The 27,268-nt window shown below is 44.7% G+C and overlaps 1 protein-coding gene across 4 annotated transcripts in view; it reads right to left on the reverse strand.

The window, feature by feature from the left end:
* Positions 1-27,268, reverse strand: part of LOC114643083 (potassium voltage-gated channel subfamily H member 1) — an 846,735-nt gene that overhangs the window by 616,200 nt on the left and 203,267 nt on the right. For all 4 annotated transcript variants that reach the window (XM_051919675.1, XM_051919676.1, XM_051919677.1 and 1 more), the window contains exons 4-5: positions 17,717-17,845; positions 16,044-16,162 (exon numbers count right to left, since the gene is read on the reverse strand). In XM_051919675.1, the coding sequence (XP_051775635.1) occupies positions 16,044-16,162; positions 17,717-17,845 (248 nt within the window). The remainder of the gene's footprint in view (positions 1-16,043; positions 16,163-17,716; positions 17,846-27,268) is intronic.

A 27,268-nucleotide genomic window follows, 5' to 3' on the forward strand; every position in this document is an offset into this window, starting at 1 on the left:
AAAAGACTGCAGAAAGCAAGCCTGTCTGGGCTCAAAAATAGAAATAAGGGAGCAATCTAATAGAACTGCAGAAATTCATGAAGCTTAAAACTAAGTTAAAAGGTTTAAAGGTTTGCTGAGAGAAATAATGGGATGAACTTGAGGAATAATGAGATCAGGACATGAAAGAGACAAAGTGCTGCAGTGCATGTGTGTCTGCCATGCAGAGTAATGACGCAGACTGGACACAATTGTTAACAAAAAAAAAAAACAACGTATATACTTCTAACAATAAGAAACTGGAACAAAACACATCTGAGGTGAAGAGAGAACTGAGCCAAAAGGCGAGGCTGTCGATTTACCAGTCGATCTACGTTCCTACCCTCACCTATGGCTACAAGCTTTGGGTAGTGACCAAATGAACAAGATCGCGGATACAAGCGGCCGAAATGAGTTTTCTCCGCAGGGTGGCTGGACTTTCCCTTAGAGTTAGGGTGAGGAGTTCAGCTATCCGGAAGAGACTCGGAGTAGAGTGGCTGCTCCTCCGCATTGAGAGGAGTCAGTTGAGGTGGTTTGGGCATCTGGTCAGGATGCCCCCCCGGACGCCTCCCTAGGGGGGTGTTCTGGGCATGTCCCACTGGGAGAAGGCCACGGGGGAGACCCAGGACACACTGGAGGGATTATATCTCCTGGCTGGCCTGGGAACGCCTCGGGGTCCTCCCAGAGGAGATGGAGGAGGTGGCCGGAGGGGAGGGAGGTCTGGGCTTCCCTGCTTAGGCTGCTGCCCCCACGACCCGACCTCGGATAAGCGGTGGATAATGGATGGATGGAGTTTTGTTTTTATTTTTTCATTTTTGTTCAGTTGTACTTTTCAGACACTTTACTTATTATAATATCTATTTTAGCTGTAAATGAAATATTTTTTTTTTTTATTGACAACATGTTTGTTTTAGTTTTTGTTACCAAAAGAAACACTGCTGAACCATGAATCTGGCTGCTCCCATGAGTGAAGAATTTGTTCTTTTTGTGTATGATGGGATTCCAGTCCTTGCTGAGTTGGAACCACAAATTACTTGAGTTTCATGAATAAATTTTTAATCCAACATTAATAAACTGGATGATGTGTTGAATTACTGAATCAGTACAACAGCATTTAAGCCACTGGTATTTGTGTTGTTCCCTCTATTCATGATAAAACTTTTGAAATTCCATAAACTTTGCATGTTAAGTTTGGGGAACTGCATGCACGTCAGTGGATCACTCTCCAGGCTCATCTGAGGTATGTCCTACCAGCCCAGGTCAAGAGGGGGCGCTGGTGCTAACTATATCCTCATCTGTTCTCTCCAAAGTACTGAGAAGACTCCTAGTGAGGGCATTTGACTCCGACCCTTCCGGTCCCCTAACCATAAATCCTGAGGCCACCAGAAGGAGGGGGTCACTCTGTGAAAAGAGCACACCGCGGGCAGTCACCAGGAGCTGAATGCAAAAACTATTCTAACGGTTTTGATAGATAGATAGATAGATAGATAGATAGATAGATAGATAGATAGATAGATAGATAGATAGATAGATAGATAGATAGATAGATAGATAGATAGATAGATAGATAGATACTTTATTAATCCTAAGGGGAAATTAACATACTCTAGCAGCAGCATACTGATAAAAAACAATATTAAAGAGTGATAACAATGCAGGTATACAGACAATAACTTTGTATAATGTTAACGTTTACCCCCGAGGTGGAATTGAGGAGTTGCATAGTGTGGGGAGGAACAATCTCCTCAGTCTGTCAGTGGAGCAGGACGGTGACAGCAGTCTGTCGCTGAAGCTGCTCCTCTGTCTGGAGATGATCCTGTTCAGTGGATGCAGTGGATTCTCCATAATTGACAGGAGCCTGCTGAGCGCCCGTCGCTCTGCCACAGATGTCAAACTGTCCAGCTCCATTTTTTGTTTTTTGTTCCATTTTTGCACCACCATGCACATATTTTGTTTATTCATTTTCCTGTTGATTAAACAGGGATTTCTCCCATTGACTTGCAGTTCCTCAGTCGTCCACAATATGAAATGCATCCACTCAATTAATCTGCAGTAATGCCTGCCTTTTGAGGTGTTAGCCCTGCCATTACGACTCCCCATAAAGCATTACAGTTAGGTCCATAAATATTTGGACAGAGACTACTTTTTTCTAATTTTGGTTCTGTACATTACCACAATGAATTTTAAATGAAACAACTCCGATGCAGTTGAAGTGCAGACTTTCAGCTTTAATTCAGTGGGGTGAACAAAACGATTGCATAAAAATGTGAGGGCAACTAAAGCATTTTTTTAACACAATTCCTTCATTTCAGGGGCTCAAAGTAATTGGACAATTGACTCAAAGGCTATTTCATGGGCAGGTGTGGGGCAAGTCCGTCATTATGTCATTATCAATTAAGCAGATAAAGGCATGGAGTTGATTTGAGGTGTGGTGCTTGCATGTGGAAGATTTTGCTGTGAACAGACAACATGCAGCCAAAGGAGCTCTCCATGCAGGTGAAAGAAGCCATCCTTAAGATGCAAAAATAGAAAAAACCCATCTGAGAAATTGCTACAATATTACGAGTGGCAAAATCTACAGTTTGGTACATCCTGAGAAAGAAAGCAAGCACTGGTGAACTCAGCAACGCAAAAAGACCTGGACGTCCACGGAAGACAACAGTGGTGGATGATCGCAGAATCATTTCCATGGTGAAGAGAAACCTCTTCACAACAGCCAACCAAGTGAACAACACTCTCCAGGGTGTCGGCGTAGCGATATCCAAGTCTACCATAAAGAGAAGACTGCATGAAAGTAAATACAGAGGGTGCACTGCAAGGTGCAAGCCATTCATGAGCCTCAAGAATAGAAAGGCTAGATTGGACTTTGCTAAAGAACATCTAAAAAAGCCAGCACAGTTCTGGAAAAACATTCTTTGGACAGATGAAACCAAGATCAACCTCTACCAGAATGATGGCAAGAAAAAAGTGTGGAAAAGGCTCATGGAACAGCTCATTATCCAAAGCATAGCACATCATCTGTAAAACACGGTAGAGGCAGTGTGATGGCTTGGGCGTGCATGGCTGCCAGTGGTACTGGGACACTAGTGTTTATTGATGATGTGACACAGGACAGAAGAAGCCGAATGAATTCTGAGGTGTTCAGAGACATACTGTCTGCTCAAATCCAGCTAAATGCAGTCGAATTGATTGGGCGGCATTTCATGATACAGATGGACAATGACCCAAAACATACAGCCAAAGCAACCCAGGAGTTATTAAAGCAAAGAAGTGGAAATCCTTGAATGGCCAAGTCAGTCACCTGATCTTAACCCAATTGAGCAGGCATTTCACTTGTTGAAGACTAAACTTCAGACAGAAAGGCCCACAAACAAACAGCAACTGAAAGCCGCTGCAGTAAGGCCTGGCAGAGCATTAAAAAGGAGGAAACCCAGCATCTGGTGATGTCCATGAGTTCAAGACTTCAGGCTGTCATTGCCAGCAAAGGGTTTTCAACCAAGTATTAGAATTAACATTTTATTTCCAGTTATTTAATTTGTCCAATTACTTTTGAGCCCCTGAAATGAAGGGATTGTGTTCAAAAAATGCTTTAGTTGCCTCACATTTTATGCAATCGTTTTGTTCACCCCACTGAATTAAAGCTGAAAGTCTGCACTTCAACTGCATCTGAGTTGTTTCATTTAAAATTCATTGTGGTAATGTACAGAACCAAAATTAGAAAAAAGTTGTCTCTGTCCAAATGTTTATGGACCTAACTGTATATATTACATTGCATGAACAATAATGGGAATACAAAAGTTCAGAAAACCTCCTCTTCTTTATGGAACTTTTGAAAGGCCCTAAAATTGTATCAACAGTAATATACATGGAAAATTTCATAAACTTTCATACACAAACATTGGAGTCATGTATTTTTTTCAAATCATCCCACCGTCCCCATTACAACTCCCCTTCCCAACACACTTTTTGAAATGCTAGGTACCATATATTTTACAATTTTCAGCTTTATTTGAACCCCCCCCCAATTACAAACTCCCTCCCCAGTGAAATCTTTGAAATTCTGTATAGCTTACATTTTAAGTTGCACCATCGACAACCTACATGCAAACTTTTGTGAAAATCAGTTCAGCCATTTTTGTGTGAATGGCAAACAAACAAAACAGACAAGATGTGATCTGAGGGATGAAATGTGGCCCTTGATGTTACAAACGGGTGAATAACATCAAACAAAGCCAACATTTTCAAATGATAGACAGAGGATGTGATGTTTTTATCCATATAGATAAATATTTAAGATTTTCTAATTCAATGGAAGATCACATCTTATATATAATTCGCCAGCCTACTCACTCACTCACTCACTCACTCACTCACTCACTCACTCACTCACTCACTCACTCACGTCTGTCCGAAGCCGAATGCACAGTCACCTTCTGCACACCTTACGAGACCGACATCACGGCAGGCGGCGGATTTACGGCCGCAAAAATTCAAAGAGAAAGGCGACTTCGATTAAAGCTCTAGAGGCCTGAAAGGCGATTTCGACTACAGCTCCAGGCCTAATTACGCATTCATTCAATACACCTATATCAGGTTTGTGGTTCTTATACTTACTACTATTGCACTCGTGCCCATTTCATCTAACGTTGTCGAAATGGGCTCTTTGTCTAGTTAGAAAATAAATGGTGTCCTTCAGCCATATTATTAGACCATGAAGCCAATACCCAGAAGGGTCGGGCACCTGCTATAATGGATCTCACATACAAATATTTTTTCTCATACTGACGCACAGCTTGGACTCTGGAACCAATCTCCTTGAGAGGGGCTGGACTCTCTACCACTCTGGAGTTGCCCCCGGTGAGAGGCGCCGAGCAGGTGTGGGTATACTTATTGCCCCCCGACTTGGAGCCTGTACATTGGGGTTTACCCCGGTGGACGAGAGGGTAGCCTCCCTTCGCCTTCGGGTGGGGGGACGGGTCCTAACTGTTGTTTGTGCGTACAAACAGTTCGGAGTACCCACCCTTTTTGGAGTCCCTGGAGGGGGTGCTAGAGGGCATACCTTCTGGGGACTCCCTCGTTCTGCTGGGAGACTTCAATGCTCACGTGGGGCAATGACAGTGAGACCTGGAAGGGGCGTGATTGGGAGGAATGGCCCCCCGATCTGAACCCGAGTGGTGTTTTGTTGTTGGACTTCTGTGCGCGTCACGGATTGTCTATAACGAACACCATGTTCAAGCATAGGGGTGTTCATATGTGCACTTGGCACCAGGACACCCTAGGCCTGAGTTCGATGATCGACTTTGTGGTCGTGTCGTCGGACTTCCGGCCACATGTCTTGGACACTCGGGTGAAGAGAGGGGCGGAGCTGTCAACTGATCACGACCTGGTGGTGAGTTGGCTTCGATGGTGGGGGAGGATGCCGGTCAGGCAATGGTAGGCCCAAACGTGTTGTGAGGGTCTGTTGGGAACGTCTGGCAGAGCCCCCTGTCAGAAGTAGCTTCAACTCCCACCTCCGGCAGAACTTCGACCACATCCCGAGGGAGGTGGGGGACATTGAGTCCGAATGGGTCATGTTCCGTGCCTCTATTGTTGAGGCAGCTGACCGGAGCTGTGGCCGTAAGGTGGTCGGTGCCTGACGTGGCGGCAATCCCCGAACCCGTTGGTGGACACCGGGCGGTGAAGGATGCCGTCAAGCTGAAGAAGGAGTCCTACCGGTCCCTTTTGTCCTGTGGGACCCTGGAGGCAGCTGATAGGTACCGGCAGGCCAAGCGGAATGCGGCTTTGGTGGTTGCTGAGGCAAAAACTCGGGCGTGGGAGGAGTTTGGGGAGGCCATGGAGAACGACTTTCGGACGGATTCGAGAAGATTCTGGTCCACCATCCGGCGTCTCAGGAAGGGGGAAGCAGTGCAGTGTCAACACTGTATATGGTGGGGATGGTGCGCTGCTGACCTCGACTTGGGACGTTGTGGGTTGGTGGGGCGAGTACTTCGAAGACCTACTCAATGCCATTAACATGCCTTCCAATAAGGAAGCAGAGCATGGGGACTCAGAGGTGGGTTCCCCCATCTCTGGGACTGAGGTCACCGAGGTGGTCAAAAAACTCCTTGGTGGCAGGGCCCCGGGGTGGATGAGATACGCCCGGAGTTCCTCAAGGCTCTGGATGTTGTAGGACTGTCTTGGTTGACACGCCTCTGCAACATCGCATGGACATCAGGGACAGTGCCTCTGGATTGGCAGACCGGGGGGGTGGTCCCCCTCTTTAAGAAGGGGGAGCGGAGGGTGTGTTCCAACTACAGAGGGATCACACTCCTCAGCCTCCCTGGAAAAGTCTATTCAGGGGTCCTGGAGAGGAGGGTCCGTCGGATAGTCGAGCCCCGGATTCAGGAGGAACAGTGTGGTTTTCGTCCTGGTCGCGGAACAGTGGACCAGCTCTATACCCTTAGCAGGGTCCTGGAGGGGTGCATGGGAGTTTGCCCAACCAGTCTACATGTGTTTTGTGACTTGGAAAAGGCATTCGACCGTGTCCCTCGGGGAATCCTGTGGGGGGGTACTCCGGGAGTATGGGGTACCGGACCCCCTGATAAAGGCTGTTCAGTCCCTGTACGATCGGTGCCAGAGCTTGGTCCGCATTGCCGGCAGTAAGTCAAACCCGTTTCCAGTGAGAGTTGGACTCCGCCAGGGCTGCCCTTTGTCACCGATTCTGTTCATAACTTTTATGGACAGAATTTCTAGGCGCAGCCAGGGCGTTGAGGGGGTCCGGTTTGGTGGACTCAGGATTGGGTCACTGCTTTTTGCAGATGATGTTGTCCTGTTTGCTTCATCAGGCCGTGATCTTCAGCTCTCTCTGGATCGGTTCACAGCTGAGTGTGAAGCGGCTGGAATGGGAATCAGCACCTCCAAATCCGAGACCATGGTCCTTAGCCGGAAAAGGGTGGAGTGCCCTCTCAGGGTTGGGAGCGAGATCCTGCCCCAAGTGGAGGAGTTCAAGTATCTCGGGATCTTGTTCACGAGTGATGGAAGAATGGAGCGTGAGATCGACAGGCGGATTGGTGCGGCATCCGCAGTAATGCGGGCTCTGCATCGGTCTGTCGTGGTGAAAAAGGAGCTGAGCCGCAAGGCGAAGCTCTCAATTTACCAGTCGATCTATGTTCCTACCCTCACCTATGGTCATGAACTATGGGTAGTGACCGAAAGAACGAGATCGCGAATACAAGCGGCTGAAATGAGTTTCCTCTGCAGGGTGTCTGGGCTCTCCCTTAAAGATAGGGTGAAAAGCTCAGTCATCCGGGAGGGGCTCAGAGTAGAGCCGCTGCTCCTCCGCATCGAGAGGAGTCAGATGAGGTGGCTTGGGCATCTGATCAGGATGCCTCCTGGACGCCTCCCTGGTGAGGTGTTCCAGGGCACGTCCAACCGGGAGGAGGCCCCGGGGAAGACCCAGGACACGCTGGAGGGACTATGTCTCTCGACTGGCCTGGGAACGCCTTGGGATTCTCCCGGAAGAGCTAGAAGAAGTGGCCGGGGAGAGGGAAGTCTGGGCATCTCTGCTCAAGCTGCTGCCCCCGCGACCTGACCTCGGATAAGCGGGAGACAATGGATGGATGGATACTGTCTTTGATATTATTAGGCATAAATAAATGTTAAACGAGATCCTGTAAAGGCAACACAGTGAATTGATGGCCCTGAATTCTTATTCTATTGCTCAGGAGACAGAATGTGCACAAATCAGTTTCAGACTAGTATGATATGTATGACGGCCGCTGCAGTGCTTGAGCAGTTTTGATTAAGCAGACCAAATGAGTTCATTTATAATAATGATGACACTGCACCATTGGACCAGACCAGGCTTAAAGAGACAACAGTGCCCAGAAGACCATAATGTTAAGTCGCCCTGGATGAGGAAGCTCTTACTTAAATTAAAAGGTATTCACTCACGTCAAGGACATATTTTTTTGACATGTGCTTGTCTACAGTAGGTTACCAGATCTTTAGCATTCTGCCCTTCTTGTTACAGCTCCCTGTGAACAGCCCGTCTCGGCTCTGAGCCAGCCCTGCAATAGTTTGAATTACTGAGCCATTGTAGAAAAACAGATTAGCGTGTACAGTGGTCAGCCATTAGCACTGGAAACAATTTACTGGCCTGATCTCTGCACAGTTTAGAGGTTCAAGACTTAACAAACAAAAGCAAAGCACACCAGTTTTTTCTATAACTTGCAAGATAAAAGGTAAGGCTTGATTTTCATTTTTTATTTAAACTGAAATATTACCTGAAGATATTCATTCATGTACAGTTTCTTCTATTGGTCAAGGTCATGAATGGCCTACCTTTCCCATGACAGACTCGAGACAAGACCCAATACAGCTCAGTGTCGCACATACACACACTCAAAGAACAGTGTAAAAAGAAAATGCAGGGGGAAATGTGCAAGGCACGCGCAAAGAGTGACCGCACGGAGATTAAAAGCCAGTCAATCGGAGGCTAGTGAAGCTACTGTGATGACAAGGCTGAGGTGTGGAGGAGCACTTAAAGCCAGTCAACCTCCAATTTTCTATCTTTGGATACTCTATGTGTGACAATGCTAATGGCTGAAACTCTGTTATCAATAACTGTCGTCATTCTGATACAAATGGAAAATAAGAAAGACAGACAGAATTTGCACAAACCCTGGGAATATAACTCTTGAAAGAGTGACTACCGTATATACTCGCGGATAAGTGGCGGCTTGATTTTACCGTATAATTTCTGGTATTTTATAATGTCGGTTGTATAAGTTGAATGCAGAAAACTCACGCTATTGGTCCAAGAGATTATGATATGCTAACACACTCCTGAGAGAGGAACCACGGAGCACACAGCCTTTGTTTTCTATGTGGGTGTGACAATGCGCCGTATCAGCGTGTGCTCCTAACCTCTCTGTCTCTCTATTGTAGTCTACGTGATCACACAGTAATACCTGAACTATTCCGAAGTGACGTTTGCACTGATTTGTGTTTTTTGTATCTCACATCCTCATACACCTTTATCGTAAGAGCATCCCTTATCTACGATGGAGCATTCAATCAGAAGAAAATATGATGCTGGTTTTAAATTAAACATTGTTGACATGGCGAAAGAAATTGGTAACTGCACTGCTGCAACAAAATCCGATGTGTCTGAGAAACTGGTGAGAGATTAGAAGAAGCAAGAAGATGAGAAAAAAAAAATTAAGTGTCGTATTTTTGAACGGGCGTATAAGTCAGGGTCTGATTTTATGATCGATTTTTCAGGTTTCAAGACCCGACTTATACACGAGTATACAGTGCATCCGGAAAGTATTCACAGTGCATCACTTTTTCCACATTTTGTTATGTTGCAGCCTTATTCCATAATGGATTAAATTCATTTTTTTCTCAGAATTCTACACACAACACCCCATAATGACAACGTGAAAAAAGTTTACTTGAGGTTTTTGCAAATTTATTAAAAATAAACAAATTGAGAAAGCACATGTACATAAGTATTCACAGCCTTTGCCATGAAGCTCGAAATTGAGCTCAGGTGCATCCTGTTTCCCCTGATCATCCTTGAGATGTTTCTGCAGCTTCATTGGAGTCCACCTGTGGTAAATTCAGTTGACTGGACATGATTTGGAAAGGCACACACCTGTCTATATAAGGTCTCACAGTTGACAGTTCATGTCAGAGCACAAACCAAGCATGAAGTCAAAGGAATTGTCTGTAGACCTCCGAGACAGGATTGTCTCAAGGCACAAATCTGAGGAAGGTTACAGAAAAATTTCTGCTGCTTTGAAGGTCCCAATGAGCACAGTGGCCTCCATCATCCATAAGTGGAAGAAGTTCGAAACCACCAGGACTCTTCCTAGAGCTGGCCGGCCATCTAAACTGAGCGATCGGGGGAGAAGGGCTTTAGTCAGGGAGGTGACCAAGAACCCGATGGTCACTCTGTCAGAGCTCCAGAGGTCCTCTGTGGAGAAAGTAGAACCTTCCAGAAGGACAACCATCTCTGTAGCAATCCACCAATCAGGCCTGTATGGTAGAGTGGCCAGACGGAAGCCACTCCTTAGCAAAAGGCACATGGCAGCCTGCCTGGAGTTTGCCAAAAGGCACCTGAAGGACTCTCAGACCATGAGAAAGAAAATTCTCTGGTCTGATGAGACAAAGATTGAACTCTTTGGTGTGAATGCCAGGCATCACGTTTGGAGGAAACCAGGCACCATCCCTATAGTGAAGCATGGTGGTGGCAGCATCATGCTGTGGGGATGTTTTTCAGCGGCAGGGACTGGGAGACTAGTCAGGATAAAGGGAAAGATGACTGCAGCAATGTACAGAGACATACTGGATGAAAACCTGCTCCAGAGCGCTCTTGACCTCAGACTGGGGCGACGGTTCATCTTTCAGCAGGACAACGACCCTAAGCACACAGCCAAGATATCAAAGGAGTGGCTTCAGGACAACTCTGTGAATGTCCTTGAGTGGCCCAGCCAGAGCCCAGACTTGAATCCGATTGAACATCTCTGGAGAGATCTTAAAATGGCTGTGCACCGACGCTTCCCATCCAACCTGATGGAGCTTGAGAGGTGCTGCAAAGAGGAATGGGCGAAACTGGCCAAGGATAGGTGTGCCAAGCTTGTGGCATCATATTCAACAAGACTTGAGGCTGTAATTGCTGCCAAAGGTGCATCGACAAAGTATTGAGCAAAGGCTGTGAATACTTATGTACATGGGATTTGTCAGTTTTTTTATTTTTAATAAATTTGCAAAAACCTCAAGTAAACTTTTTTCCTGTTGTCATTATGGGGTGTTGTGTGTAGAATTCTGAGGAAAAAAATGAATTTAATCCATTTTGGAATAAGGCTGTAACATAACAAAATGTGGAAAAAGTGATGCGCTGTGAACACTTTCCAGATGCACTGTATACGGTAGTCAAATTCATGCCAAATGTGTTAATGGCAAGGTCTGACACCAAAACCAAAGCTTAAGTATTTTTGCCAGAAACACTAGTCAACATTCCCAGGCATGGCAATTCAGATGATTTTGGGAGTAACGGGCCACTTTATGTGGTCACATCGATGACAACACGAGCCACGTGGCCTGAACCTGACTTGAGAACAATAGCGGTGCCCAACATGGGCATCAATGAAAGATGCAAAAAGCTTTTTCTGCTATACCAAATGCATTGTTTAGAAAAACAACAGTTGGGATATTTAGATTCAAACAGTAAAGAAAGCCTTTTTGAAAAACCCTAAACAAAGGTTTAGAAAAAATAAAAGATAAACAGGATCATAACAAGTAACGCATCACATAGTTTATGATGTTCAAAGTTCCATACTTTGTGTATTTCTTGCAATGTTTCTATTAATCTGTCAGTTCCTCCTTTCACCACCTTGTGTTCCTGACCGGAGAGCTGCTAAGGAGGTTTTCTGGAGAGAGCCCACTAATCATAGACTCATAAGAACGCTGTTGAGAAAAGCAAGTGGAGTGGCCTTTACCACAGAGCTTTTGAAGAGCACCAAAATCTTCTTCTTCTTGGCCCATCGTCCCTCATGCCCCCATTTACAATCTGTTGTAAAATCTTAATGTCTGTAAAGCTGCCAGTAACAGAACAATCGGTGGTGGGGGAGATACAGGAACACTCTAGAAAACTGCGTAAATAAATCCATGAAAAAACTGCATGCCTCCATCTAGATACCCATCTGTTTATCCACATTTTTTCCCAAGTTCAGGTTCTTTTCATCCTGAACCGAGTGTGAGAACCTAACAGCACAAGACACAAACCAGAAACTGGAATGAAAAATCAACAAAGAGATCTCCATCCAACCATCCATTATCCAACCCGCTATATCCAAACTACAGGGTCATGGGGGTGTGCTGGAGCCAATCCCAGCCAACAAACACTGGGTAGGGCGCCAGCCCACCACAGGGTGGGCACACACACACACCAAGCACAGTTTAGAATCGCCAATGCACCTAACCTGCACGTCTTTGGACTGTGGGAGGAAACCCACGCAGAAAACATGCAAACTCCACACAGGGAGGACCCGGGAAGTGAACCCAGGTCTCCTAACTGCAGGGCAGCAGCGCTACCACTGCACCACCGTGCCACCCAAAGAGATCTCCTTCACGTCTTTTTGGCTTTTCTTAGACAACTCTGAGATCAGGAAGAAATCAAATGGAGACATTTTCTTTTGTTTCACGCTTATCAGATGTTTCTCCTGAGTAAAATTACCCCAGAATTCTCACAAGTGTCTCCTCTTCAATAGGCTCAGATCTTCCAAGGAGCATCTTGACATTTGTTTTGCAGTTTGAAAGTATTTGCATGGTGTGCTCTTTAATAAATGGTGAATTGCATGGAGTCCTTTGCTCCTGAATAACACTATTAGTTGCTCTAATTTATATTGCTCTGCTCCAGCGAGGTGATACTCATTCTAGAAGACAAGCCAGGTGGTGGGTTGTAGTGGTTGAGTCGCTGGACTTCAGACCCTGAGGCTGTGGATTCAAATCCCACTGCTGCCACTCTGAGATCCCGAGCAGTCACTTCAGCTGCCTGAGCTCCAATTGGAAAAGCAAATGTGGCTAACTGTGTTTAAAATGTTGTAAGTCACCTTGGGTAAAGTAAACGAGATTAGATGAACGATATTAATCTCAAGGGGAAATTCAGATGCATATAGCTGGACAAATAATAATCAATCAAACAATATGTAATTAAATAAATAAATGTATATTGTTCAGATAAGTCAAAATGGTATTTCAAAATAAATTGAACTAATACCCCAGGAGGAAGCATTGAATTGTCTGATAGCAGTGGGCAGAAAAGACCCCCAGAGATGCTTCTTATCACATGGTGGTGGAATGAGCCTGTGACTTAAAGTGCTCTAAGACAGCAGCTCCTGGAGGGATGAAGGGGGTTTTTCATGATGGTCTCTCATTTTGCCAACATCCTCTTTTCCACAACAGCTGTCCAGTTTTTACCCTGTGATGGCGCAGGCTTTCCTGATACATTTGTTCAGGCCCTTGTGTTTCTTTTGTGCTTGGGTTGCTTCCCTCAGTTTTATCTCAGGTCTCCTTTCTGTCTAAAGCTATTTATCCTAAGAAATTTAAGGAGACACTTCTGTGGAAAACTTGATTCTTAAATGAAACAGGAGAGTCTCATGAGATTAACGTTAGAGCCGAAAAATCTTCTGCTGGAAATCACCATGAATGGAGCACCAGGCCATCACAGGACACACTCAAGCACACGCAGAAACCAAAGTCAGCAATCAGCCTAACACGATCTTCAGGTCAGGTCAGGTTGGAACGCATGCACTGATACATCCCGTTGACACACCCACTGCACGACAAAACACCTCGGTCCAGTCCCACCCTTCTACCATAGCCAGGTGTCATGTGGGCGTCCTCTTGGCCTGGTCCAGTCACTCAGGTCCTCAATAATGAGGATCACCCTCAGGGAAACGCGCCACATGGCCGTAGTGCTATAACTAACTCTCCTTCACAATGCAGGTCATGTTCCTCATTCGGGACTCCACGAGCAACACAAAGTCAAACCAGCGGTACCCAAGGATTTTCCAGAGAGACACAGTACAGAAGGAGTCCAGTCTTTATCTCAGGACACTGGAGTGCGTCCATGTCTCGCAACCATATAGCAAAACAGGGAGCACCAGGACTCTAAAGACTTGGACCTTCATCCTTTTGCATAGATATTGTGAGCGCCACACACCCCTTTCCAGCGACCTCATGACCCCCATGTTCTCCCAGTCCATCTACTGTTAACATTATTCAAAGTTATTGTCTGTTTTTACCTGCTGTGGTGGGTGGCCGGCTAAATATTCTGGCCCTCACCCCCAGGCCGCCAGATGGAGCCCTCATGACAACATGGACGTTCCCCGAATTCCAGCAGGGCCTCATGGACTTTGTAGTTTATATGCGCAGCCCTGCTGGGTACCCTGGGGACCACCAGGAGTCACTGTAAGGGGGCTATCGGACTCTTACGTGCCCTATAACCTGGAGGTGCATCATGATCACATGACAGGAAGAAACGACGTGCTTCCGGGGTGAAGAAGAAGAGTTTTTATATGACCCGGAAGTGTTCCTAGTCACGTGGACAGAGAGGGTGAAACGCTTCCGGGTCAGGGACTGTATAAAGGACTCCGGGAAACCAGTACACTGAGCTGAGCTGGGAGGAAGGGTGGCAAAGTGTCTGGGAGTGTGGAGGATTGATTAGTATATTGTTTATTGATTTATGAGTATTGTGGAGTCCAGGGTGCTTTGTGCACGTTATTGTTCCAAGAAAAGTAGTATTTGGACTTTTACCTGGTGTCTGGAGTCGAGTCAGAGGGTTCAAGAGGACGACAGCGACCTCAATCTGTCACACTGCATTTTTATTACTCTTTAATTCAATATTGTTTTTTTGTATCAGTATGCTGCTGCTGGAGTATGTGAATTTCCCTTTGGGATTAATAAAGTATCTATCTATCTATCTATCTATCTATCTATCTATAATATAGTGCCTTTCACATATTCTATCTATCTATCTATCTATCTATCTATCTATCTATCTATCTATCTATCTATCTATGTCATATAGTGCCTTTCACATATTCTATCTATCTATCTATCTATCTATCTCTCTCTATCTCCTACATAGGCAGAGTCACCAGAGACATGAATGTCACTGCCGAGGTAAGTAGGCCTATCGACGAGGTCGACACTCTCCCTGCTGTCAGACACACTGCTGATGGCTGTGCCCAAGAGGTCATTAAAGGCCTGATCTCAGTTTTTATCAGGACACTCAGACTCCTCGCTCAGTCTCTTGAGAGCCCCCATCAGAGCCTCCATTGACTGTGAAGATCACAGCATCGTCAGCAAAGTCGAGATCAGTGAATCTTTCTTCACCAACAGATGCCCCACTTTGGAATGCAGTAGGAAAATCAGAGAAACCCCTTCAGACACAGAAGGAGCCTCCATCAAGGAAGCCAGGAAATCCACAGCACCAAACACAAGACCTTCCACCATGTGTATATCCATAACATAAATCCATCCATCCATTATCCAACCCGCTATATCCTAACTACAGGGTCACGTGGGTCTGCTGGAGCCAATCCCAGCCAACACAGGGCACAAGGCAGGAACCAATCCCGAGGAGGGCACCAACCCACCGCAGGACACACACACACCAAGGACAATTTAGAATCGCCAATCCACATAACCTGTGTGATGGATGGCTGGCTAAATATTCTGGACCACCCCTCCAGGCCGCCAGGTGGAGCTCTCCCAACAGCATGGAGGTTCTCCGAATTCCAGCAGGGCCTCATGGACTTTGTAGCCACTGGGAGTCGCTGTAGGGAGGCGGTCAGACTTATATGTGCCCTATAACCTGGAAGTACGTCCTGGTCACATGAACAGGAGAAATGACGTACTTCCAGGTTGAAGAAAAGGACTTTGACTCTGACCCAGAAGTAATGAGGACTTATGGATTGTTGGACAGGAACCACTTCCGGGTCAGGGGGTATAAAAGGACTGTGGGAAAGCCCAGACGCTGAGCTGAGCTGGGAGGAAGGGTGGCAAAGTGTCTGGGAGAGGAGGATTGGTATTTGTAGTGATTACTGATTATTATATGTGTAGTGTGGAGTGGAGGGTGCTTTGTGCATGTAATTATTATAAAATAAAGAAGTCTTGGACTTTTACCTGGTGTTTGACGTGGTACCTGAGGGTTCAAGAGGTCGATAACAGCCTCAACTGCACTTTGGACTGTGGGAGGAAACCCAGGAAGACACGGGGAGAACATACAAACTCCACGCAGGGAGGACCCGGGAAGCGAACCCTGCGAGGCAGCAGTGCTACCCACTGTGCCACCGTGCCACCCTCATAACATAAATGTTTTTAAATATTCTCATATGTATTTCAAAATACATTGGTGTACAACATAAATATATGACAGATGCATTTTAGACTTCAGAATGCTTGAAAAATGTTTTCAAAAATTGGAAATTCTCCATGCACATTAAATTCTCTTAGCAGACAGAGACCCCTACCTCAGCTAGTCGGGAATGCTTGTGGACATTTTCTCCTTTGTGAACAGTTGGTGCAAGCTGTTGAAGGACCCCTCGGCTGCTTGTCAGGGCTCTAGTCAGGCGTGCAAATTTACCCCAGCCTTAGGAATAAAGAGACACAAAAGAAATGAAGCAGCACATACAGAACAAGTGTACAATTGTTCCACATAAAAACATTAAGAAACGACAAAATAGTTCATCAGCAATCGAATCGATACTGTTAATCCAGAACTACGTGTTCTTTACGTTTGATTGTTATCTAAAACAGAGAGTAACATATTTAATTCTGTACAGTAGCAAGGCGCTAAAGGGGCAACATGGCTTGGGCACTATCTGTGTGACGTTTCCTCCTGTGTCTGCCCGGGTGTTCTCTGGGTGGTCTACTTTGTGAGCACCTCTACAAATTGTGAGTGAATGAGGGAGTGTGCCCAGTCAGCACCTGTCCAAAGTCAGGGCCCACCTTGTGACCACCATTTTCAGGTCGGACCCCGGCTTAACGTCATTTCAGAACTGAACCGCCTGTTGTTGGGGCTTGTCATGGGCTGACAGCAATCCTGCCCACTGTGAAGCCCACTGGCGCGTACTGCAACCCTAACCCCGACACAAACAGGCAGGACACCAATTGCCGCACAGCACCCGGTTTCATTTACAGTCAGTTTCCAGCACACACAGTAAAACACCAGACAGTCCCTTTTGACGCCACTCCTCTTCAGGCTTTGTCCTCTTCCTCCCGACTCTGGCCATTGCGTGGTGCTGACTGGCACCCAGGCACCCGGAAGGACTCCAGGTACCCAATGAGCTTCTTCTGGCAGAACTTTCAGGTGTGGTGGAAGTGCTGCCAAATAGGGCTCTGTAAATGTCCAGGCGCCCCCTTGGTGGTGGTCCATGCTCACAACCTGTGGCCCCACAGTAAGTCAAGGGGAGAAACTGAGAAACTCTTAAAAGCGCACTCTCCCCCGGTGCTTCCATACTCTGGGCGTCCCGGACGGGTAAGGGCACTGGCTGTTTGCCACACCACTTACACTTGCGTTTTACCAGACAGAGTTCTCAGGACGTCACAATTACTGGAAAGTGGGCAAAGAAGCTCCCAGTTTCACAGGTCTAGACAGGGAATGTCTTCCCACATTTCAGGAAGATGGTCTTTATTTCATAATGTGCTTTTCACAGTTCAAATTCCAAAAGCTTTGCAAAGTAACTTAGACAACTGAACAAAAAGACGCAATTTATTACAGAATTCATGAAGCCGCCACATTTCAAAAGCAGGCAATAACAGCCCGTTTTTTGCACCATTACAACATGGCAGTGTGCTGGAATGGCTAAGACACGGGATTTGGAACCAAAACACACCGGTGGTTTAATGCTTGCCTCACTCTTTGTTTCTTTAAGAAATTTTACTTGATCCTGATCTGCAGTCGATTTGGTCAAATAATACTAATAAATAAATAATTTAATAAATAAATTAATAATACTAAGACATCTGAATGACTACGTCATACTGCGCAAGCAGAACAAGCAGCGCCACTCCTCACGTTTGGTCCAAAGTCTCCTGGCTGCCAACCAGGATCCCGAGCTGTTTCGTCGTGTGGTGGGTGTGTTAACGCCCTGTACCAGCGCATGGTCCCCACCCTGACCATCTCTTTATGCACTCTGCCCACCTTTTGAAGAGTCGTCTTCAATCGGCTGTTTGAAAGCTGTGATGTCACTGAAGGTACACAGGAACAGCACCACTTTATCCTGCTCATTCCGAATCGGAGCGATTTTGACAAAGAACCAGACAGGCGTTCCTGAAAGACAAAAAGCACCCAATGCATGACCAGAAGAGAAATGAAAAAAAGGACAATCTATAAGGTAACTATTTTTAATAAGCAGAGTGACACTTCTTTTAAATAATAATAGTAATAATTCATTATATTTATATAGTTGTTTCTTACTACACATAGCGCTTTACATAGTGAGTGGGCAGACACTTCAACCAGCATTAATGTGCAGCACCCACCTGGGTGATTCGGCAGGACGCTCACCCCACATTAGCTGTTAGTGAGAGATAGTTACCCAATCAGAGACGGGGGATGATTAGGGGGGCCAGAACGACCAGGCCATGGTGGGCGATTTAGCCAGGACATCAGGATACCCCCTACTCTTTACCAGGGATGCCCAGGGATCTTTTATGATCACAGAGAGTCAGGACCTTGGCTTATGTCTCATCCAAAGGATGGCACCATTTTTATGGCCGTCCCCCTTCTTTTTGACACCCACTGCACACCCAATCTACCTGGAAAGGGGTCTCTTTTTGAACTGCCTTTCCCAAGGTTTTTTCCATTTTTCCCAACAAGGTTTTTTTGGGAGTTTTTCCCTGACTTCTTACAGAGTCAAGGCTGGGGGGCTGTCAAGAGGCAGGGCCTGTTAAAGCCCAATGCGGCACTTCTTGTGTGATTTTGGGCTATACAAAAATCAATTGTATTGTATTGTATTGTACAGCACAGTGTCCCCATCACTGCACTGGGACATAGGTGTCCACATTCAGACCACAGGGGAAGTGCCCCCCGCTCGCCCCACCAACACTTCTTCTAGCAGCAACTCAAGCTTTTATTGGTTGGTCTCCCATCCAGGGCCAGACTGGCCGTTAGGGCATTTGGGCAATGGACTCTGGTCTGGACATGAAATAAATTTTATGTACTGGTTACTGTTTGACATTAAAATTAATTTTCTGAAATCTGCTACCGCCATTTATATAGTCCTATATAATATAACGTATTACGTCATCAAGTTGTTTTAGTTGTCAGTACACAACGTTGCAGCAAAAAATTTGGTCAAAACTGCCTTTTGCCGATTTCTGTTTTGATACCACTACATTTCGGTTAGCATATACATTATTGCAATTTATTTTATCTCATATATAGTATTTAAGTTCTTCAGTACTAATAATTAGTTTAGATTATGTATTATGCATTTTATTGTTCTCTGGTCGTTGGCGTGAGCGATAATTAGTGGTTTTCAGCTGTGATTATTAGTATGATGAAAAAAAGTTATAAAGCACAGGATAGGAATTTTTCACATTAGGACGGAACATTTCTAGTTTATCGTTAAGATAATGGAACATTTCAATCATGTGAGGTTTTCAGTCCAACCTCGGTTATAATTTATTCCATTGTAAATGAGCAGCTGGGTGGCACGGTGGCGCAGCGGTAGCGCTGCTGCCTCACAGTTAGATGACCCGGGTTCGCTTCCCGGGTCCTCCCTGAGTGGAGTTTTCATGTTCTCCCCGTGTCTGCATGGGTTTCCTCCCACAGTCCAAAGACATGCAGGTTAGGTGCATTGGCGTTTCTAAATTGTCCCTAGTGTGTGCTTGGTGTGTGGGTGGGCTGGCGCCCTGCACAGGGTTTGTTTCCTGCCTTGCGCCCTCTGTTGGTAGGCGATTGGCTCCAGCAGACCCCCATGACCCTGTAGTTCGGGGATAATGGATGGATGGATGAGCAGCTACCAGCCTACTAGAGTACTGGCACTTGGACATGACATTGACATGTACTCTAATAACGTTATTGAATTTTTACTTTTCATTAAAGTTTATTTCTAAGCAAGTCGTCAAATTTTAAGTTGTGTCTAAACAACAGTGTACAGATTAAGTTCATATCATAGGCTCATAGCAAGTAGCGAGCCGCGTACTCATCACAAATTTTAAAGAAATTACAATGAATAATGGGCCGAGTGGGTTGACCTCATCACTTCACTCGCTGAAGGATGCCCGGGTCGGTTTTGAGACCCAGTCCTCTCCTGCTCCCAACATGCTTAGCTTCAGTGGATGACTTCTTCTAAAGTGCATTTGGTACGGCTGCTGGCTTTTACCCAGAAAGAATACAAAATTACAAGACGTAAAAACACACATACATAGAAGACCTTTCAAATAAACTGAAAGAATCAGCAGTAACAGTACAATCATTCATCCGCCTCTTCCTGTGCACCACCTAGAAGAGCCAAACACCACCCCAGATAGTTCTATTCGGATTCAGTCCTTTGTGATCACTTGCTGATTTGTTTTTTGGTGTGTTTGGAAAATGGATGGATGGATGGATTATCTGATCCCCAAACCATTTCCTCTCTGTGCTCTCCGTATTACAACCCTCGTCTCATTACGACATGAGTGAGCTTTGCAGATTACCAACGGCAAACATCTAGCATGACTTCCGCAAAAACTGCACCAAATGAATTGGGTGTGAAACATCTTCAGTAACTGTGGTGGGCTGGCGCCCTGCCTGGGGTTTGTTTCCTGCGTTGTGCCCTGTGTTTGCTGGGAATGGCTCCAGCAGACCCCCGTGACCCTGTAGTTAGGATATAGCGGGTTGGATAATGGATGGATGGATATCTTCAGTTAGTTGCGTCAGTCCTACAAATAACACGCCGGCTGACTGGAAATTCCCAAGAGCCAGCTTCTGTAGCCGAGGATCGAACCGCCAAGGTCACCGCCTTCGGCCACCACCCAACTCACACTGCACCCAACCTCCCTGGCCCCTCCCATAGGTGGTGAGTCGGATAGTCGAACCTCGGATTCAGGAGGAACAGTGTGGTTTTCGTCCTGGTCATGGAACAGTGGACCAGCTCTACACCCTTAGCAGAGTCCTGGAGGGTGCATGGGAGTTTGCCCAACCAGTCTACATGTGTTTTGTGGACTTGGAAAAGGCATTCGACCGTGTCCTTCGGGGAATCCTGTGGGGGGTACTCCGAGAGTATGTGGTACCGGCCCCCCTGATAAGGGCTGTTCAGTCCCTGTACGATCGGTGCCAGAGCTTGGTCCGCATTGCCGGCAGTAAGTTGAACCCGTTTCCAGTGAGAGTTGGACTCCGCCAGGGCTGCCCTTTGTCACCGATTCTGTTCATAACTTTTATGGACAGAATTTCTAGGTGCAGCCAGGGCATTGAGGGGGTCCGGTTTGGTGGGCTCAGGATTGGGTCACTGCTTTTTGCAGATGATGTTGTCCTGTTTGCTTCATCAGGCCGTGATCTTCAGCTCTCTCTGGATCGGTTCGCAGCCGAGTGTGAAGCGGCTGGGATGGGAATCAGCACCTCCAAATCCGAGACCATGGTCCTCAGCCGTTAAAGGGTGGAGTGTCCTCTCAGGATTGGGAGCAAGATGCTGCCCCAAGTGGAGGAGTTCAAGTATCTCGGGGTCTTGTTCACGAGTGAGGGAAGAATGGAGCGTGAGATCGACAGGCGGATCGGTGCGGCATCCGCAGTAATGCGGGCTCTGCATCGTCTGTCGTGGTGAAAAAGGAGCTGAGCCGTAAGGCAAAGCTCTCAATTTACCAGTCGATCTATGTTCCTACCCTCACCTATGGTCATGAGATATGGGTAGTGACCGAAAGAACGAGATCGCGAATACAAGCGGCTGAAATGAGTTTCCTCCGCAGGGTGTCTGGGCTCTCCCTTAAAGATAGGGTGAGAAGCTCAGTCATCCGGGAGGGGCTCAGAGTAGAGCCGCTGCTCCTCCGCATCGAGAGGAGTCAGATGAGGTGGCTCGGGCATCTGATCAGGATGCCTCTTGGACACCTCCCTGGTGAGGTCTTCCGGGCACGTCTAACCGGGAGGAGGCCCCGGGGGAAGACCCAGGACATGTTGGAGGGACTATGTCTCTCGACAGGCCTGGGAACGCCTCGGGATTCTCCCGGAAGAGCTAGAAGAAGTGGCCGGGGAGAGGGAAGTCTGGGCATCTCTGCTCAAGCTGCTGCCCCCGCGACCAGACCTCGGATAAGCAGAAGAGGATGGATGGATGGCTGACTGGAAATTCCTTCTGTGCAGTTTGCACCTAATAACTGCGTACTTCAGTCTGATGGCCTGCACGACACAAGATGTTGGCCTGGCCCTTCTGATGAGTGTGTTAAGACAACGAAAAGGAAACCTCCAAAGGGAATTGGGAAGTGACAATCGAAATGACCAACATGCTTTATAGGTTTTAAAAGACCTACCAATCAGTTTAATTAAATGGCAAGTTTGAAGACAAGGCCTCAAAACATCTTGACAGGTTAATGAAACGAAAATAAGAAAAGAAAAAAAGCTCCGACAAAAACAAATGCGACCCCTCATCATAAGGGAGGTCAGCAGGGTAGTAAATCAAGTAGTCAGAACATGAAATGCTCCCAGCGGAACACAAACGTGTCATTTTTCAAATGCAGTTAGGCAAAACGTCAAAGGGAGCAGAGATGAGATGGGAAAAAACACCAAAAGTCCATCCCTGGGTCCAGACAGGAGAGCTCATTTTTGTCAGATGAACGGATAACAAGGCCTCCTTTCTCCTTCGCTCAGTAAGTTGCTGGTTGTAATACATCACCTCCTTCCTGCTTGTTCTTGGGTTAGCGACATCCCACAAAGTTACAGGAGCCAGCTTCTTGATGCTGCTGTGCCATTATCCTTTAATCCTGTCATACAGCAAGGATTAAATCTCAATCTCTTATTCCGAACAGCAAGTGGCATCTATGGAAATGTTTTTTTATGAAGGAAACCAGCACTAAATCTCCCCCCCCCCACCTTCCCACCATGGATCCTCTGAAGGTGGCGTCCCATATGACTTCTTTACCTTACAGCTATGAACATTTACAGCACACCTTCTCTTTTTGCTGTTAAGTCTCAGCACAAACGTGATGACAGACACATTTTATTATAGAATGACGTGAGGGGAGAAGACATTACTCCTTTCGTGCCACAATCAAACCTGTGTGGGTTTGGGAAATTTCCCTCACGCACACCTCATTTAAATTCACCACGTTTAAAAGACGTCAAATTTTTCATCCATCATCTGCGAGAATGATACACCCTCCAGCACGCCACTTGCTACACACATTTAAAAAGATTCTGTGGATTTTTGAGTTGCTTCCGGGTATCAGAGAGCTGACGATTAAACCCCCAGCCGCCAACCCCCACACCCACCCCCCCCCCCACCCCCCGCCTGTACTCTCTGAAAGCAGCCATGAATCACATTTACTATGCAAAACCACTGCATGTTAGTTAATGCACAGTCAGCTGTAGATCGATTCCGCAAAGGGATTTTGGATGAGATGGAGGATTACAGCAGGGTGCCGGTTCCTAGAGATATGAAAAGTGTCTCCCACAATAAGCACATTTAATAATGGGATCTTGCACATTCACATTAAACATGCTTCTATTTCCAAAATATTGCCACCTCTCTTCCATCTCCCCCATATCTGATAGACTGGATATGACCCCAGAGCTCCCTAATCTGTGCATTTCCCCTTGGGATTAATAAGGTATCTATCTATCTATCTATTTATCTATCTATCTATCTATCTATCAATCATATAGTGCCTCTATCTATCTATCATATAGTGCCTTTATCTATCTATCTATCTATCTATCATATAGTGCCTCTATCTATCTATCTATCTATCAATCATATAGTGCCTCTATCTATCTATCTATCTATCTATCTATCTATCTATCTATCTATCTATCTATCTATCTATCTATCTATCATATAGTGCCTTTATCTATCTATCTATCTATCTATCTATCTATCTATCTATCTATCTATCATATAGTGCCTTTATCTATCTATCAATCATATAGTGCCTCTATCTATCTATCTATCATATAGTGCCTTTATCTATCTATCAATCATATAGTGCCTCTATCTATCTATCTATCTATCTATCTATCTATCTATCTATCTATCTATCTATCTATCTATCATATAGTGCCTTTATCTATCTATCTATCAATCATATAGTGCCTCTATCTATCTATCAATCATATAGTGCCTTTATCTATCTATCTATCTATCTATCATATAGTGCCTCTATCTATCTATCTATCTATCTATCTATCTATCTATCTATCTATCTATCTATCAATCATATAGTGCCTCTATCTATCTATCATATAGTGCCTTTATCTATCTATCTATCTATCATATAGTGCCTCTATCTATCTATCTATCATATAGTGCCTCTATCTATCTATCTATCTATCTATCTATCTATCTATCTATCTATCTATCTATCTATCTATCAATCATATAGTGCCTCTATCTATCAATCATATAGTGCCTCTATCTATCTATCAATCATATAGTGCCTTTATCTATCTATCTATCTATCTATCTATCATATAGTGCCTCTATCTATCTATCTATCAATCATATAGTGCCTCTATCTATCTATCTATCTATCTATCTATCTATCATATAGTGCCTTTATCTATCTATCTATCTATCATATAGTGCCTCTATCTATCTATCTATCTATCAATCATATAGTGCCTCTATCTATCTATTTATCATATAGTGCCTTTATCTATCTATCTATCTATCTATCATATAGTGCCTCTATCTATCTATCTATCAATCATATAGTGCCTTTATCTATCTATCTATCTATCATATAGTGCCTCTATCTATCTATCTATCTATCAATCATATAGTGCCTCTATCTATCTATCTATCTATCATATAGTGCCTTTATCTATCTATCTATCTATCATATAGTGCCTCTATCTATCTATCTATCTATCTATCTATCTATCTATCTATCTATCTATCTATCTATCTATCTATCATATAGTGCCTCTATCTATCTATCTATCTATCATATAGTGCCTTTATCTATCTATCTATCTATCATATAGTGCCTCTATCTATCTATCTATCTATCATATAGTGCCTTTATCTATCTATCTATCAATCATATAGTGCCTCTATCTATCTATCTATCTATCTATCTATCTATCTATCTATCTATCTATCTATCTATCTATCTATCTATCAATCATATAGTGCCTCTATCTATCTATCATATAGTGCCTTTATCTATCTATCTATCTATCATATAGTGCCTCTATCTATCTATCTATCATATAGTGCCTCTATCTATCTATCTATCTATCTATCTATCTATCTATCTATCTATCTATCTATCAATCATATAGTGCCTCTATCTATCTATCAATCATATAGTGCCTTTATCTATCTATCTATCTCATATAGTGCCTCTATCTATCTATCTATCAATCATATAGTGCCTCTATCTATCTATCTATCTATCTATCATATAGTGCCTTTATCTATCTATCTATCTATCATATAGTGCCTCTATCTATCTATCTATCTATCAATCATATAGTGCCTCTATCTATCTATTTATCATATAGTGCCTTTATCTATCTATCTATCTATCTATCTATCTATCTATCTATCATATAGTGCCTCTATCTATCTATCTATCTATCAATCATATAGTGCCTTTATCTATCTATCTATCTATCATATAGTGCCTCTATCTATCTATCTATCAATCATATAGTGCCTCTATCTATCTATCTATCAATCATATAGTGCCTCTATCTATCTATCTATCTATCATATAGTGCCTTTATCTATCTATCTATCTATCTATCTATCTATCTATCTATCTATCTATCTATCTATCTATCATATAGTGCCTCTATCTATCTATCTATCTATCATATAGTGCCTCTATCTATCTATCTGTCTATCTATCTATTTATCATATAGTGCCTTTATCTATCTATCTATCTAATTTAGCAGTGACTGGCATCAATCAAATCTTTAATTCGTGATGCAGACAATAATAAAGACTCGGCTCGGAGATTACTTGGGAGGAACGGCTGCTGGCGGACATGAAGCTACTGTGCACTTTGTGGAAACTGTCAGGTGTGCGGCACTGCAGCATTCCCAATTCTCTTTAAAAGCACCCATACTGTTTTTTTTTTTTAATTTGCCACTTGATATTTTTCATCTAAATCTGTAATTTGAAGAGTAAGTTACACTGCCACATCCAGCAAGACAGAAACAACTGCTTCCTACAGTATATAGTAGAAGCCACCTTGTCTTTACTTTGTGAATTTCATGATTCTGATATCCTTATGCCTTCATTTATCACCTGCTAAGTGTAATCAGTTTCCCATTTCAACAATATGTTGTCCCGCGTGTGCACACAGAGGACGGTCTAAGTCTTACTCTAAGAGACTCTAAGAGCTCTGGTCATTGTAATTCCCCACCACTCCAGGGGTGGCGCTGTGTCCCAATCACTTTCCTCTTCCGCCCTCTGCAATTGATGGCTATAACACCACTGACCTCACTTCTGGTGTCCGTCCACCTGGACCCGCCTCTTCCTTTTGGAAGACCAGAAGATCCACCATCTTGAAGCAGTTCAATCTGAGAACTTGCATCTGGAGAGATGTCTCCACAATTACTGTGTGTTTTTTCTTAGCTTTTTCAGTTCCAATTTTACGGGGTCAACAGGGTGGGTGACCCCGATCTTTATCAGAGTCTGTCTGTTCTTGTCAGCTTGTTTGTAAGGGCACATTGGTGCAGTGGTATCACTGCTGCCTGGCAGTACAGTAAAGAGCCCCAGGTTTGCATTCTCCCTGTGTGGAGTTTGCATTTTCTTCCCATGTCTGCATGGGTTTCCTCCTGTACTCTGGTTTATCCCACTTAGGTGAATTGGGGATGATAAACTGGCAGTGGTCGTGTCTGTGTGGGTGTGCGTGGCTTCACCCTGTGATGGACTGTCCAGATGCAGTATAGCTAGCTGGGATGGGCTCCTGTCCCCCAAAATGCAACCCTGGTCTGGATTGAGCAGTTCACAAAATAACATGAACCTGTTTTTACTTGGCTTTGTTTCATCTTCCATCTGATACCTAATGCAAAATGGAAACATGTCAAAGAAACTTGTGCTTTGGTATGATTACCTAGCCTGGCATGTAGATGTGGAGAAAGCAGACGAGCGGTACATCATTTTCCAGGCAGGCCATACTTGGGACATCTCTAAAGGATGAGTGGGCTTATGGGTATTGGACATCACAATTAGTTGTCCGGCTGGAGTGTATGATTGGGAAAAAGAAAGGCGTCTTCAGCCCTGTTTCACCCGCTCTCTGCACCATCTTGGTATTGATGTGCAAGAACTCATCAAGGAAACAGGAGCCCTGATGAGGATCAATGAAGATGGATTTTACACTTCCAACAGTCATGCTGTATTCAACAATGAAGACCATAAGAAATTTGACAAATGAGAGGAGACCACTCAGTCCATTAAGTCCATTTGTTTAGCTAATAGCTAATCTCATCCAGATTCTTCTTAAGGGTTGTCAAGGCTTCTGTTTCAGCTCCATGTCTTCGTAGTTTTTTCCAATATTTACACAACTCATTGAGTAAAGAAGTGCTTCCTGGGTTCTGTCCTAAAATGT

Source organism: Erpetoichthys calabaricus, chromosome 15 (assembly GCF_900747795.2).
Source record: "Erpetoichthys calabaricus chromosome 15, fErpCal1.3, whole genome shotgun sequence".
Lineage (NCBI taxonomy): Eukaryota > Metazoa > Chordata > Cladistia > Polypteriformes > Polypteridae > Erpetoichthys > Erpetoichthys calabaricus.